Here is a 16,947-nt window from a genome sequence, read left to right as displayed (position 1 = left end):
GAGTGTTAGCAGGAGTCAGCACACCCCCATAGCCACTCCAGAACACAGACTGGTGTACTCGCCTCAAATATTGAGGCAGGGAGGCCTCACCCTCTGCAGCCAAGAGCTACTTTATCCACTTCTGAAAAATGGGGTGGTAACAGAGCACCAGGATGGGACAGGATCATTCAGAAAGAAGTTTTATGAAAATTTTCCACCAGTGGTCTGTAGAGCACTTAGCCAGTTGCAAGTTTTGAGGTCCTACAGAAATCTAGCAATAAAAAAAATGTAAATTCGGCAATACAATGAGGGCAAACTGCAACGCTGGATGAAAGCAATATTTTAGATGGTCACCACAGCACACACTACAGCTGCTCCCGATTTTACCTGCAAGCTTGGCTGAGGTGTGCAGGCACAATACAGCTCCTGATAACATCTACATTCAGCACAGTATTAATGTAAAGTAATGTGAAAAAATCTGACACGTGTTGTTCAGAACAAACTGTGTTGCCAAAGTAAGAGTTACAAGGGTTCACAAAAAACACCAAGAGATGGCATTTGCCAACCTGAGGAAACAGCAAAAAGTATTTCCTTTTGCTTGGCACAAAGCCTAAGTTTGTACCTTTACTTGGCACAAAGCCTGAGTTGATACTATCATGTAAGGTATGCTCTGGAGGAAGGCATCTCGCCACCTCATCTTTCCTTCAGCCCCACAGCTTTAGCATTCTCTCCCTTTTTTAACAAATGAAAAAGATGAGCTTATAGAAAGCTTTCAACTTGCATGGTTTTGCACAAAATTAACTCCTGTGATTCACAGTACCAGCTTTTCCCCACTAATTATGCTTGACCACTCAGAACACTGGACCTGTCACAGTATTAATCAGAACACTGGACCTGTCACAGTCCCAAAGGGAACAGAGGGAGCTTTCATCCCATGTATCACACACTCAGCTCCCTGTCAGAAGTCACACATGAGTGACATTAGATTCACTTGACTACTGAAACTGAACCCATTTTCACTCCAGCCTAGTATTTTCCACTCTATGCAGATGTTGACTTCTTTAACAGCACCCGAACTGATGAAGTGTAATCATCAGCTAACAAAAGCCATCTCTATTTCATAATATGAAAAAAGACTGAACTCTACCCTGAATTCATAAAATCCTTTTTAAATAAAATACACTGTCACAACAGCCTCTCCTACATTTTTCACCTAATACTCTAATTTGTGATTTGAATTGTGATGTCACATTGCTATCCCAGGCACAAGTCAACAGGCCCCTGCTGAGAATCTGAATTCTTTCAATTTAAAAGTGTCCATTTGCTGACTGAAGACCATCACATTGGTAACTTAGTCACCAGGGTTTGATGGGGAAGTTTAATAACAAAGCCAGCTAAAAAAACCTCAAGAAAAAAAAAAAGAAAACACCACAAACAAACACACAAACAACCTAAAGACACACAACCCTTCACTGTGACTCAAGGCAACCTACACCAACTTTAAAATAATCACAGTGGTTATCACAAGAGAACTAGAAAGTGAAAGCCATCAGGACACTTTCATTTCCAAGAAAATCTGTGGCTTTTCTACTCAGAGAAAGCAGAAAAGACTTTTGTCTCTTCGGTCCCAGCAACTCACACATAAACACACAGACCTCAGATTTTTTAGAGTTCTGTTCCCTAACAAGAACGGAAAATCAATTTAAAAAACCCAAAAACACAACAAACTAAACAAAACCAAAAATTCAGGCCTTTAAAGGAAATTATTCCTACATGAAAATATGTAAGTGAAGACACAGCTCTTAAACTTTTTGTTTACTTTTTATGCTAAGGAATACCAGGAATGTCACATTTGACTCTTGACCAGCTGGGAATTGAAAATCAGTATCTTCACTAGAGACAGTGAAAAGCAATATTATTTTAATGTATCTTTAGGTGCCTGTGGGCACCTCAATAATCCTCCTGTCACTGGCACTGCCAGCAGTGGCTCTAAGGCGGTGACTGACACAGCTCCTCAGACAACTCCTGGCACAGGCGACTGTCAAAGACCTCCCTGCTGGTTTTGCAAAGATCTGAGCCCAGCCTGAAGTGCCACCCTCTAAGTGCCCTGGGGGCCTCAGGTTGATTTACCAACCTGGCCACTTGGTCCCCAGCACCTGCAACACCCCTCAGCCTCACCATTCACATCACTGAGCCACAGAGCCAGCTTCTAGGGGACTGAACAGCTGGGCTGCCAACTCTTGGATGGGTCCTTCAGCAAGGAAGAAGAGAAGATTTAGCCAGAAACAGAACAGAAATTCCAACTTTTGTACTACCTTTCACTCCCCTTCAGTTACTCAAGTCCACAGATGTCAGCTGAAATCACAGAAGTAAGTAGATGCTGGCCACAACATATCTTCTTAGGCACAAGAATGTAAGAAAGGCAACTGTTCAATTATCCTTCCACTTATCTTTATGAAGCACTTTTTAAAATGTGAAATACTTTTCTATTTTAAGACATGGATAACTTTCTTTTTTGACCTTTTCATAGAAGCTGATGGGTTTTACCATCTTTTGTAGCTGCTGTTCATAGTAGCTGTGAATACGGGGTTATCCTAAAAATATTGGAGGGGGAGATGCATGTTAAGGATTTATTACAGATATTTTAAAATAATACTACAAAATATTACCATGAAAATCTATAAACTTTATACTTTCATATTCTGAAGCAGTATTTTTCTTTCAAGGTGTGGACTGAACATATTTAAAGACATTATTTAAAATATTTAAAGACATTATTTCAGACAAATTCTAATGATAGTACTACACTTGTAAACTCCTGCAAACACAAACAAAATCATTACCAAAATTCTGTGAAAGGTTTTCTGAAAGCAAAATGTTTTAAACTGCTGTTAAAGGTTTTATAAAGATGCTGACTCATATCATATTATACCAATAAACACAACCCTCCAAGATTCAGCAAGCTTGCAGATACTAAACAAAAAAAAGACAAAAAAACCCAGAACTAACCACACACACCTCCACCCACTCTTACGAAAATCCATCAGAACAGTCACAAAACCAGAAGGCATTCAGCAGACCAGTTTGACAAGGGCTTTCAAAATTACTTTGAATCACTGGCCTTTGCACCTTGCTCTAACTTTCAGAAATACCAACAGGAATCTGCGTCAAAGGTGTAACTATAAGTATTATAAAGATTTTTTTAATATGAACTTCTTAAACACAGATGCATATATTTGAAAGCATAACTCCACAGTTCCTCAAGTAATGTTTGCAAACTACTTAGTAGTTGGTGCAAACACTTTGAGCAACCCAGTGTTCTTATTCTTCTCATCCTGGTCACAGAGGCACTAAAGTTCTGGGTACCAGCACTGGCAGCTGTAACTCCCCACATTCAGGCCCTCCAAGCTTGCCTGTCACACAGTCCAAACACAGACAGCTCCCCATTCATGGGGAGATGCAGAAATCATCCTCATTCCATGACCCAAGGGCCATTTCTCAGGTGCAGAGGGACAGCTGCATGTTGGTCACAGGCAAGAGTGGCTCTGGCCTCATGATGAGAGAGGGAGGCTGCACTCTTGCATCCACCAGGCAACTCTGAACTCAACTCTCAAAATACAGAGATTTTAAACGTTTGGATTTTAACTCCTTGGAAGTTTGCCACCTATTAAGATGGGGGGCGGGGGAAGTACACAGCTCCCAAGATACCATCTTTGTGTACCAGGTGCTCAGTAGATACTTTGCAATCACTTCCTGCCATTCAGGACCGCATCATGTCAAGTGGTGGAGACAGATGACTACCATCTTCTGCATGAAGCAGCTATTGCTTTTAGGAAAAAAAAATACTTAGCCATATTATTAGCTAAATCTTTAAATAATAAGTACATCAAAACCATGGGACAAACACAGCAGAAGCACACACAAGCTAGCACAATTTTCACCTTTTTACCCTAAAAAACAGCAAGAGAGAAGAATTTAGTATCAGACCTTGCTTTAAGCCACACATTATTTCAAGTGGTAAATATCCTTAAAAGTTTGTGCTTCTTTTAGAAAAAGAAGAATGAGCTGAGCTGGCACAGCTCTATTCTACTATTATTCTACTACTCCTGAGGTTACACTGCCAATGCATTGCTGAATCACAGGTCTGAAATAACAGTGGGCGTGGGAAACCAAAGGACAGATAAAACAGCCTTTAAATCCGTGTATCAACCAAATGTCAGGCTCTCTCCAGAAGCAGCAGAACTTGATAACACACACTGCTGAGAGGCCAGCTAAGTGCCACCAATTAAAACCCAGCTTCTTCAATCTGCTGTTCCGAGATGACCATCAGAGTAATTATCAGAGCTGAGACAACGCTGAAACACGTTTGACCTCCCCACATCACAATTTCCAGTTACCAGAAAAATTCCCATTCACCCAGCCCCTGAACTCGCTGTGTAGGGGACTCTGGCTGAGGGAAGATCTTCCTGCAGGAGGAAAATTGATGTAGGCAGGCACTAGCTATGTAGGGCTGCCTGGAGTATGGGAAATTCTGCAACACACGTGCCTCAGTTCCTCAGCAGCAAAATACCTGACAAAAAAAGGATTGGACTGGACAGAGATACAGACTGGACAAAACAAGAAGGTTTTTTTTTGTTGGTGGTTTTTTTTTTAACTTCTCATGTTGTTTACCTTTATGCACACTCTTTAGTCTTACTGTGAACATTACCTATAACCTTCAGATGCTGAACAATGTCATAGAAGCACACAAGGGCCATGAGCAATGAGAAAAATATGATCAACTATTTGCTTCAGGACATAAATCACAAGTTTTAACTAAAGGTCAAGATGACCAGTAGAGATGAAAGAAAAAACTTCTTTTGACCTGATGCAGTTGCTTTAACTACACAATAAACTAAAGACAGCTTCAGTGGGAAACAGGCTGTTTGTAGTTATAGCATTTATTAATCCAAACCTACATCTCCAAGTGCTGCTGAAGTTTGACACACACTTCCTGTATGACAGTAAGAAAACATCTGTTGACCAATGTTGGGAATCACAGCTCCGAATAAGGTATGCTGATGACTCAGGCCTCTCTTGTAAAACCAACATATTTCTACTTGTGGTTTCTTCACACTATCAGAAAACAATTGTAACAAACGTTGAGGTCTCCAGGATAAACTCCCTTATTTGTGGAGATTGGATTTTTCCTCTTTCAAGGGAAAACAATAAATTAGTGCTATGGTAGCCTCTCCACCTTTCATCCATCCATCAGCTCATTACACCTTCACTATTTGCCTTCTGACATGCAAACACCTGCTCAATGTTAAAGTCTGTCATCCAATTAGCTAGTCATGGGTCAATTAAGCAATGAGATACTCACTTCCAAGTCAAACAAAACTTTTTTACAAAGTACTTTTAAGATTTGCCTTTCCCTCATTCCCTAAATGCATGCAATTAGGGATAAAACAGGAAACAAGCAATTGCAGATAATAAAATAATGATATGATTAAATGGAAATAATAATAAAAAAATCCCCGCCATGAAAAGAATGTGTTATTTCATTCAGTTTCTCTAGACAATTTAAAAAATGACCATTGCCCACAGATGCTGATTACAACTTCAGAATTACTGCTAGCATTTTTTTTTTGACTGCAGCATGGATTACCTGGCATATACCACAATCAATCGTCAACCTCCTTTTGGCTTATCCTCGATTTGAAGCTCGAGTGAATCTGAACTACTGACCCACAAGCAGTAGTTTAGCTGAAAACTAAGGATCCTTCTAGTTTAGCTGAAAACTAGCATTTCTCCTTCAGGATTATTGTCAGAAAACAAACAGGCAGCACTGATCAGGGTCCAGGAGGCACTATGTAACAGAGTATCTGATGGGGTAATTACAATACACTAATTAACCCACTGACAAGAGGTTTTGTAAAAGATAAACTTGCTCACGAAAGTTGTCAGAGGCACAGCAGCAAAATCAGTTTTCAAACACAGCAGGCACATGTAGCAGCAAATTTGCTACATTAACCTGCCAGCACAGCCCGACTGAAAACACTGAGAGAAGAACAAAATCAGTCCGCTCAGCCCTTGCCTTCCTGCTGAAGCAGCCAAAATCACTGCTAACTACTTCCAACTATGAGAGCAGTCCTCGGTCAGACACGCCCTCCCTCCAAAAAAGCTTCTTAAACGCGAGTTATACCACTTTAACCAATTATACCCTAATCAGCACATTCCCACTGTCCACTCATACGGCTGCAGCCATCTAACTTCCACACCGACTATACCAAAGCACATCTATATACACCTCTATCCTCTCATGAAGGCAGCACATGCCATTAAGGCAATAATAAAAATCCGGGAAGAGGCAACAGTCATACCACTAATCAGAAGAGTTGTGTTAACCTACAAGCTACCTTTAAAACGTATTATTTTAAAAGCAGTGCAGTTTAATTTTAGACATTTCTCTTGACAGTTCAGTTCAAGCAAAGGGAAGCTTTACAAGGAATCCTTTTTTTTCCTCTTTTGACAGAGAAACATTCTCCGCCGAGTCCTGGCGCACAGTAAAAGACAGGTAAGCGCCGTCATTCCCTTAACCCCGTTCCATGATTGCACGCTAACACGAGTCCCCAAACCCGGCACTTTTTCACTCCAGCAGGAACGCGTCACTCGCTGGAAATAGCGTTCACCTTTAGCAGGCGCGGATGCCGGCGCTGCAGGGTCACGCCGGGCATGTGCAGCATCTCCCCCCGGGCCCACGGGGGGCTCGGCCGGGACCCCGCGCTCCTCCCGCCCAGCCCCGGTCCCGCCGCTCCGCCCGGCAGCCTGCGAGCGCAACAGGCCCGCCCGGGGCCGCGGGGAGCGCGCCGGGGCTCCCCCGAGGGCAGCGCCAAGCCCGGGGCCGGGATGACCCGGGGCCGGGCCGGCAGCGGCCCCCGCTACGGCTCGGCGGCCGCCGGAGCGGCGGGGCCCGGGCGAGGCCGCGGCACGGGGAAGGCCCGGGAGAAGCTCGGCGCGGGCGCGGGGGGGACCGGCGGGGGCCGGAGCAGGCGCGGCCAGGCCCGGGCGCGGCGGGGACGCGGAGCCGCTCCAGGCCGGACCGCGCCGGAGACTCACCTTGGCGGCGCCGCCGGGCTGCAGCACGTTCTGCTCCACCGTCATGGCCCCCGCGCGGCTCCCGGCGGCGCCCCGGGCTCGGCGGGTGGCGGCGGCGCCGTGCGGCGGCGGCTGGGCCGGGCGCGGGCTGGGCCAGCGGGGCGGGAGGCGGGGCGGGAGGGGGAGCCCGAGTCACCGCCCGGCGGGGGGGGGGCAGCGCAGCCCCGCTGCCGCTCCCGGAGCGCCGAGCGCCGCCCTCGGCCCGGCTGCGGCTCCCGGCGGCGCCGCCCCGCGCACCTGCCCCGGGCGCAGCCCCCGCCCGGCCCCTTCCCCGCCCTGTCACACCGCCCGCCTCCATCTTGGGAGCGCCCGCCGGGAGCGGGGCGGCCCCGCCGAGTCCTCGCGGCCGCCCCGCTCCTCCCCCGGGAAGGGCTCCGCGTCCTTCGCCGGCCGCGGGGGCGACCCCGCCGCCTCCCCGGGGAAGTCGAAGTTTGCCCCGTTGCGGGGGAACCGAGAGCAGCTCGGACCGGCGCCGCTTTCCAGGGGATCGCCAGGGAATTTCTGAGCCAGCGCTGGTTCCAGCGCTGTCGCTGCTCGTGGCGACAACAAACCGTATCACCAAATGAATTACAGAATCACAGCATCGTTCGGGTTGAAAGGGACCTCTGGAGATCACCCGCCCCAACCCCCCTGCCAAGGAGGGGTCACCTGGAGCGGGTGACACAGGAACGTGTCCAAGTGGGTTTGGAGTGTCTCCAGAGAAGGAGACTCCACACCCTCCCTGGGCAGCTGTTCCAGTGCTCTGCCACCCTCAACAGAAAAAAGTTCTTCCTCGTGTTGCTATGGTACTTCTTGTGTTTTAGTTTATGGTCATTGCTCCTTCCTGTTGCTGGGCCCCACTTACGCTGTGCTCCACCATCCTCTTGGCACCCACCTTGGAGATCTGTGTATGCATTAATGAGGTCCCCTCTCAGTCTTCTCCAGACTAACCAGGCCCAGTTCTCCTCATAACTGAGATGCTCCAGATCCTTATCACCTTTGTAGCCTCTGCTGGACCCTCCTTGAGGAGCCCAGAATGAGACACAGTAATGGTGCATCCTGAAGTTGCAGGTCTTCCCTTTCCCTGAGTCCGACTGGGTAAGCTGTGAAGTGATGGTGTTCAGCATTCAAATTGTACGGGAATGTCATTAAAGTAAGGGCTGGGGGGGGGGGGGAGGGGGGAGCGGGGTTGGTAGCTGGTCTTAGCAGCCCACAGTGAATTTTGGCACCACATATACACAGTAACAGGGAAAAGGTTGTCCCTCTGTCACCCTGCTCTGGGGTGTCAAGGAATGGGCAAGAAAGGATTCCGCTTTGGGCATCAGCACAAGGAGGGCAAAGAGACTCGGCTGGCCAAAACACATTTGCCCAGCAGCAGAGAAGCCCACCCCACATTTTGAATGCCTGCTCAGTGCATGGTACTGGTGTCCCAGTTCCATTTCCAAGACTGGTGAAGCTTAGTCTGTAGGAAAAGCTGTGGAGAGCAGCATGGTTCTGAGAGCCACACGCACCTAAAAAACACGAGCTGGGAGCCTAATGCACCAAAATGAATTGTGGCTACTGCTTGTCTGTCACGCAGTCTTTACAACTCTGTAATTCAAGGCCCACCTCTCCCCACAATGGAGTATGGATATTTTTAAAACTCAAGTTATCAGGTAATAACATCGCTGAAGATCCTGGACTTTAAGTAAAACACAAGCACAGCTCATGACAACCTGCAAGCACTGCTTTGTTTCACTGTAGCTTCTGTGCAGGAGATGTTGCAATGTAATCAATATTTGCCCTTCTCAGGTTTGTTGCCCATAGATTGTATCAGTTTTAATGTTTTTTTCCTTTTGTGCTGCAATATGTGAGGCAATTTTTAAAATTAATGTTCCCAAAGAATTTATTGTGCAAAAGACAAGAAATTATGCAGATAATATAATGGGATCAGAAATGGCTTGCAAATTACTTTTCTGGAGATAGGAGCAGAAATTCTCTCTGCTCAGACTGATGGCTACATGTAGGAAAGACAACAGTAGCAGCTTGGGGCTTTTCTTAAAAAACTCTACTGTAGCAGTTGGGCAGGAGTGCTAGTCCAATTCCTCTGTCCTCTTCCAATATATAATCATGCTTTTCTTAATACATTTTTACAGCTTCTTCACCGTGTTTTTGACATGTGCTATGTTCAGATAACTGTCATCAAAAATTATTTACATTATTTGAAAATATTATAAACAAATTAGCATTTAAATGAAATACATTTGTCTTGAAATATTTTTTCAAGTGTTTTCACTGTTTCATTTAATAGCTTTCCTGTGTCCAAAAATAAAATATGTTCAAAAAGAAAGAAGAAATCATAAGTTTTGTTCAATTCTCTTTAAATCAGGATAGGATGACCTTCCATTAAATTCCCCTCCCCCAATAAAATTATCACTTTTAAGGGCTCTGGCTTCCTAACTTTCTTTAAATTAAAAAAAAAAAAAAAAAAAAAAAAAAAAAAAAAAAAGGCTGAGCAATGCAATCCCAAGACAGGGATTTGCCATTGAAATACATAATCTGAACCACAGCCATGCAAATGAGGATTCTGTCATACTTATGGTGTTGCTGGGAACCAGGGGGAGCAGAGTTCCCTGTTCTGTTTGCAGCTCAAGCACTCTATGAAGTCCATTGAGCACAAGACTGGAATTTGTACCTCATCAGAAAACACCAATGATTTTGTCAGGGCCACAGTTTAGGAAGAAAAAGAAAATTATATATATATATAAATATATATATATATACACATATACATATATACATACATATATATATATACATATATATGTATATACATACACACACATATATATATATGTATATATGTATATGTGCATATTTTCATATTTTCAGAAGTTTGTCGGGTTTCCCCTTAGTTGCTCCTCACCTTTTAACAATGTTACAGAGTTTTGCTGTTACCAAGGATGATTTGGTTGTTAAATAATTGGTGACATGTTGCACAACCTCTGCCTCCAGCTGCTTGGTCCCCTGAGCAAGGCTCCCCCTCATCTGCACATCCTCCTCACTGGCAGTCCTGGAGAAGTGATTCACCTGAAACACAAGAACAGGTTCCCCTCCCCCCTATAAACTGGTTGTTTTCTTCTGCTAGATCAGTTCCCCAAAATGGTTCACTGACCGGCTGCAGAAACAGCTGTGCTGGCCCAGAAGAGAGGATGACCCAGGCTCAGTGATAGTACCCATCAAGTTTCATTTCACCTACTTCTCAAATCAGTAAGTGATCACACCTTCCTGATCTGCCAGTCGGAGGGAAAGCCTGTGCCTGTTCCCAGGAATCCTTATTTTCCCATTTTTGCAAAGAGCAGCCAAAACATCGGCCAACCACAAAACACTTCAGCACATGTTTTATTGTACACAAATATCATGTACAACAAGAAATAGCTCATTATTTCGCTCCTTTTTCAATAGACTTGGGTTTGTCTTTAATTATGTGCAACATTTATTTAGGGCTTTAATTAGACTGTGGCTGCATAAGTTACAGCTGGGGAAGTACAAGTCAGGACTTCTTGGTTTTCTTTTCCCAAATGTGTAACCTGCTGTACTGGGGATGAGAAAGCACTGCTTTGAAAAGCACAGTGAACACTACAAACACAGGTTCTGTAGTTAACCCTGGACAAGAGCTGCCCTGGACTCACATTTATAGACCCCATCTCGGAGCACTTTCACTTAGGCCTTTTGGCTCTGCAGTAAATAGTTCAGCCAACTGACAAACCCACAGCCATTCAAGCAGCTTTTATAGCATGACACTTTTGAAATCATCATTTGGCAATTACTCTCCGTGTCACTGGTAACCATTCAAGCATTGCTTTGGCACCTGCAAAATCTCCTGCTGGTTATCATCCAAAGGAACCAAAACAAAAACTAACCCAGGAAAGAGAGCAATCGTTGTCTGAAAGCCTTTTGAAAATCTAAAAGTAAAACTAAAATGAGGTGAATGTAGGTTTTGTTGCTCTGCAAAATACAACCTCATATTCCATTGTTTATTGACCTTAAATTGAAGGTTCCTGACCTTCTAATTGCTTCCTTACAGCAGATGTCTGTTCATGTGCCTTCTTAACCTCAGGTGCTACATTCAAAATAAAAATTCTCAGATTTAGACTCCTGAGTTCATGTAATTGCAGCAGAATTTCACAGAAATTATGGATTTTACAAGAACTTGGTTAAAGTACCCTTTTTACCCTAGCCATCTTCGCATTTTATTTACTTTCTTGATCATCCTTGCACATTGATCATATTATTTCACACAGCTTTCCTGAGAGGTCTCTGGAAATACATTTTTTTGTATGTGGCTGAAAGTAATTTAGAGCTCAGCAACAACTACTAGTCCTTCCAATAAGCATTACCCAGTGTTTTTCAAGGAGTATAGTTACAGAACTGTTCCCAAAATACTTCTTTCTGTCATTGAAAAGGCAACTCATTTAAATGACCATGTTTCACAACGAATAACTATTTCCACTGAATTCATTTTAAGCAGAATAATAACTAACATCCCCCCTGGATTAGACTTTACCTAATGATTACTTAAAATGCTTATTTTGAAACTATTTCAGCTCAAACATAACTTCTAGCACCATAACTATCTAACACTCACACTTCAAGGCCTAGACAATTTATTTTGGTTTACAAAGTACTCAAGCCAGTTCTACATTGTTTTCCTCATTCTTACTTTGCATGTATTTTTTCAAGTGGCAAACCCCCTGTTCTTCTCTCCCATTCAATTTCTCAGTCATTTCTTGTTTTTTGTCGAAGCAAATGCTCATTGACCGTGATGACAGCCTATCACAACTCCTGGACAAGATTCCCATATATACAGTCATGTAAATGCATGCTGCACACTTCCTTAAATAAACAATAACAGACAATTGTTTTCTTAGACAATGACCTTACATTGGATGGTCTACGTGGATAAACAATGTTGTTCTCCATCAGGATCCTGTAATCCACACATAAAATTAGGAGTCAAAGCTGACGGGACTAGCACAAAATTCCCATGTTTTGCTTCTATCATTTTGTATGCCCTTCTTCCTAGTCACCCACAGTCAAAGATAAAGAAAATAAAGGCCCCAGACTGTAGAGCATAATTTCACATAGGTTTCAGGTATTGAGTTCTTAGGGTGATATTAAAATACCTCAGCTAGTTACTGAAGTTCCCTGCCCTAGGTATGGAATGGCCTTGGATGCTTCAAGCTGGGATGTACAACATCCATCAACCTACAACCTTCTAAATTGCTGAGGGAGGCACGTGCCTAATATCCTACCCCTGCTACGGACAGGGAAGATACTTGTGAATGGGTGGGAAGATGCTTTACATAAGGATTCATGTTTCACAACTAAAGCTTAATGACACTTGCTCAGGTCCAACCAGCCCACGTCCTTATCACAGCCTGGTCTGCAGCCTCCTTGTCTGGCCACTCCTCTGGAATGAGGGGAATGTGGACACCAAACCCCTGACAGTGTAGGAGGGAGCAGCACTCATCAAATCCTCCATCTACTGGGACAGTGCTCTGAATACAAGAATCTTAAATAAGGAACAAACATCATTACTGTCTCCCTCAGTGGCTGTATTTTAAAGGAAGAACACAAGGCTCTGCATGCCACGTTGATTCACCCCATCAGCATGCTCGGAGCTCAGCTATCAAGTGCTCTGTGGGAAGATGAACTGGGGAATACCACTGCTTCCCATTTAGGGAATGTTCCTAGGTATTCAGCCCTGGCAGAGTGGAAGCACACACCCAGAAAGAGCTTCCTCAGCACTTAGGAAACTTTTTTGATAACTATTTGTTTCTCTAACAATTTAGATGGGAGTTTGCCTTTTTCATATGTGTTTTTTTTTCTTCATAAATCTTAATTTTCAGTCGACTCAGCTGTAGACAGGCAGTTTTCTATAGACCATGATGGGCATTAGCACAAGTTTCATTGTATTCATCCTGTAATAAGGAAAGATCAAGCAGCCCCTCACAAATGACTATGACTTCCATAGTGGGATTTAATTACAGCTTTTTTTTTCCCCCAAGAAAGGATTTTAATAAGATCTTGTACAATTTTTATAGTCTAAAATTTTCATGCCCTCAGCCTATTTAAATATATATTTTTTTCAACTTAATAGCTCTCAGTCTGGATCACATGAAACTACTGAGTAAAAGGTGTAGAAATTTCCTCAAAAGGAACTTCATGTTTTCATTTTTACATTCCCTGAGTGGTTTCCTCTCTTTTATATCCAGTTATGGGACAACATGTCCTTCATTTTCTTAAATAAGTGTCAGTTTGGTTTGTATCTTATTACTGACTGTAAGATATATGTAAAAAATCAAGTAGATACAAAATATTACTCATGTGTGCATGGTCAGGCTCACACCATCTATTTTTTACCCACAGATAGAAACTAAATGCTTTCTAAAATACATTTTTGGCAGAAAATAATGTATTCTCCATGTTACTTCAACTATCTATGGTGTCTGACCACATTTACTGACTTTAACAATAGGAGTTTTGCAAGTCAGAAGGCCTAAGAGAAAACAAAATAGTGCTTTGTTTTCTTACCATGGTCTTAACCAGCAAGCCTACTTTACCTAAATGGTACAGAAGAATGCTGACAGTTGCAGATGACTTCACCTGACATATCTGACTTGTTTTATCTGAGCATAGTGTTCATTTGGGTGATTAAAACGTTATCATTTTTATAATTAATTCTGAGGAGGTTACCTACCAGAAAGAAAAAAGAAAGTTTTTAATCAACATATAATAGCCCTTTAAGACCCCTTTATTGCTATTAACCCTGTTGGAGCTGCACTGAGGGTAGTTGTGGCTGTTGTCAGTGGCTGCTCTAGACACAGCTGTAGGCCAACCTCCAAATAAATATGCAACTTTACTCTTTGTGTATTCACGTGAGGGACAATATTGGGCTCCAAGAGTACACTCGGCGCCACAAAATCTGTCACATTTTATATTCTAATGAGATCTCCAGTCCCCCCTTGTCCTGAGAAGACCAACTGAAACCAAAGTAATTTAATATGTTCAACATTTAAAGCTGATCTTGTCAAGAGATTTCATTGCGACTCTTCCTCATCACGTTTGGCATATAAAAATGAAACCCACCTAATAGTAAAGTCAGCTTAGTGACCTTTACTACTACAGTATCAGGCACAGCTCATGCAAAGCCTTTAAATGTAAAAACATGGACAGCTGGGGTGAAACATAAGATTGAAAGGATGACACATTAGCTAAACAGGAGCCTGAGGAGATGAGACAGGGTCATAAATTGCATTAGTCAGACTGTTTGAGAAATGATCTCCAGTGGCACTTGTTTCTCAGTGGGGACTTTCATTGACGATCTTTAAAAAAAATAAAACTCTATTCAGCTTCTTACACTATTGCACATTTGGTGCACATTTCCAAAGAAAACCATCCTCAGGGTCAGCTTTGCTGCCATGGAACTGAGCATGCAGAAGGGGGGGAGTGCTACACTAGCTAGGACTCTGTGCTGAACAGCCACAGCAAGGGTTAACTTTGGAGAGGGGGAATCCATGGCTCAAAATGGAGACAGGAACTGAAGTGGTGACATTAGGCAGTGCTTTTGGGGAACTTGGGAGCAGCAGCCTCCTCAGAAACACCGTGTACGGACTGACAGTGGGAGCCACTCGGAACAGCAGTTCATGCATGTTTCATTGAGGCACACTACACATGGGCACACTTTGCAATTTAAAACAAGCTCAATATAGTATTCCTGAGAGTCAATGAAGCAAGAAAATCTCCAAAGGCAAAAACCAAAGGCAAGTGTATGTTATAAAAATGGACAAAATTGAGACAATAAAATAGTTCATAACATGGAAAAGATGGAGACTGATTAGCTAAGTGTGAAGGCAGAGACAGAGAAGGTTTATCATCAGTAGCTGGTCAGCATTACAAGGAGGTGACATCTCATACTTAGTTTAGTTGTCCATGTAGAAATGTGGGCAAAGCTGTTCATTCTGAGAGCTCACTCTACTTTTGTTATCCAAGGCTGGAAGATGGAATGGCTAAACAGAGCTAAGGGTCGGCAAGGCATTAACTGTAGAAGGACACAATCTCAAGGAGGGGCTGTGGGAAAACCCCACACTCTGAGGGCAAGCAGCTCTCTGCACCAGGTTAGGCAGGTGACTTGTGTGGAAGCTGTGCAGAATGTGGGAAGTGGCCAGCATACAGTGTTCCACCACACTGGAAGCCTCAGCAAACACACCTTCATGGCCTGTCAAAAAGTCACAATGCTGAACTGGAAATACGAGTTACACACACAGGGTGACAGAGCAAGAGAAACAGGACAAGAGACTCGGGACTACCCATCCCACCAAGCATGCATCTATAGTAAGGTGAAAAGTTCAGGTAAACACATCTTTATGATATGGGAGTTTTGTTGTTGTTGTTGTTTGTTTTCCTTCAGCTATATAAAAAGATTGCAAACTGTTTTTTAGTGGACTCTGGTCACCACAGAGGAGACACATGGATCAATGTAATAGACAAATTCAACATCTTTGTGTAAAGTTCTGTGATTCAAAGGGTGTATTTACTAACTCACACAATGACATGAGTTTGGATCTTCAGTAGGTGAATTCAGTGGAAGGAAAACTTTGGCTCTGGGACCTTTACTTTAAGACCAGGTTTTATGGACTGTAGAGTCAGTTTGGCTCAAGTGGTCATGGATTTGAGGACTCATCTAGAAAGACCCTAGATGAAGGAATCAGTTTTCTCAGAATCTATGTTGCTTCTTCTGATCTATTCAATTTTGATCCATTCTTCATGTCTGCTATACTTTTTAAAGGGATCTAAACTCAGGTTCATTAATGCTGTGTCTTTACTGACAGTCACATCCCTAAGACTACCACAGATGGCCAGGAGAACTTATAAAGGCCAACTGAGACTCTTAACTTTCAAAACCACTACTCCCCATTCTGTATAGTGGAGCTTGGACCCCAGCTTGTCACTCAGACTCAGGGAAATACTCTGCCTCTGTCAAGGCACTCATTTCCTTCTTGGGTGCTTACAATTGCAAATATTTCAAAACTGAAAAGTCTTCTGCTTTATAGCCCTTCCAGACAGACGCCCTCATGACAAAGCAGGAAAAGACAAACTAGGGAAGTGGATGGCATCAACCCATCTATTATTACTACTTAGGAAGTTGCAACACCTCCTGGTTCTGACACAGCTATCATTGCAGCTGCACCAACACATCTAAAACCCCTTTCATGGACTTTCTGGGAACCTTTCAAAACACAAGCAGTACAAAGCCAGCTCGTTGCACCAACTAGATAATGGACATCTGGGTTTGGAACCTATATAAACTTGTGTGATCCTCTACTTCTTTAAGGCAGTTTCACTCTCAACCACAGTGCTGTAATTTCAGTCCAGATCTCTGGGGAGGCTGTGTGAAGAAAATGCATTACGGTACAAGAGCAGGCAGCACATTTGAACTGCCATGGCTAGAACACTGCTGCTTTCTCTGGGTATGCAGCAAAGCACTGCAGCCCAGTGCCGCGAGACCAGCTCTTCTTGCCAGGAAAGACAGAAAATAGGGTTATTTGGAGAAAACTATAAATATCAGGGTTGTTCCTAGTACAAAAGTTACTGCTTGTGTCTGAGTTTAAGGTGAGAAATTAACAGACTTTAGCTATAGGCCTGCTTTGGTAACATCTGAGCCTTCTAAACTGGATTTTTTACCTTGCCAAGTGGAAAGCTGCAGCAAAATTACTGTCTTGTTTCCACACATGGAGGTACCCCTGCCTTTTCCTATAATGTCTCTACTGTTTCAGCCTGGAAGAGTAGAAACACTTAGTAGTGAAAAAC

The 16,947-nt window shown here is 43.4% G+C and overlaps 1 protein-coding gene and 1 long non-coding RNA gene across 3 annotated transcripts in view; one reads left to right on the top strand and one right to left on the bottom strand.

The window, feature by feature from the left end:
- The window catches only part of USP25 (ubiquitin specific peptidase 25), an 88,973-nt gene extending 81,798 nt beyond the window's left edge, over window positions 1-7,175 (bottom strand). For both annotated transcript variants that reach the window (XM_066208525.1, XM_066208527.1), the window contains exon 1: window positions 7,078-7,175. In XM_066208525.1, the coding sequence (XP_066064622.1) occupies window positions 7,078-7,122 (45 nt within the window). In that variant the 5' untranslated portion in view covers window positions 7,123-7,175. The remainder of the gene's footprint in view (window positions 1-7,077) is intronic.
- On the top strand, window positions 6,196-6,726 carry LOC136285806 (uncharacterized). The gene is made up of 3 exons (XR_010719544.1): window positions 6,196-6,386; window positions 6,494-6,535; window positions 6,617-6,726. It is a non-coding gene; the product is annotated as an uncharacterized lncRNA (long non-coding RNA).
- Window positions 7,176-16,947: the final 9,772 nt, after the last annotated feature.

This window comes from Chamaea fasciata, unplaced genomic scaffold, assembly GCF_029207755.1.
Source record: "Chamaea fasciata isolate MVZ Bird 193981 ecotype frontalis unplaced genomic scaffold, bChaFas1.0.hap1 SCAF_2, whole genome shotgun sequence".
Lineage (NCBI taxonomy): Eukaryota > Metazoa > Chordata > Aves > Passeriformes > Sylviidae > Chamaea > Chamaea fasciata.
This window is presented reverse-complemented; position numbering and strand designations above follow the sequence as displayed.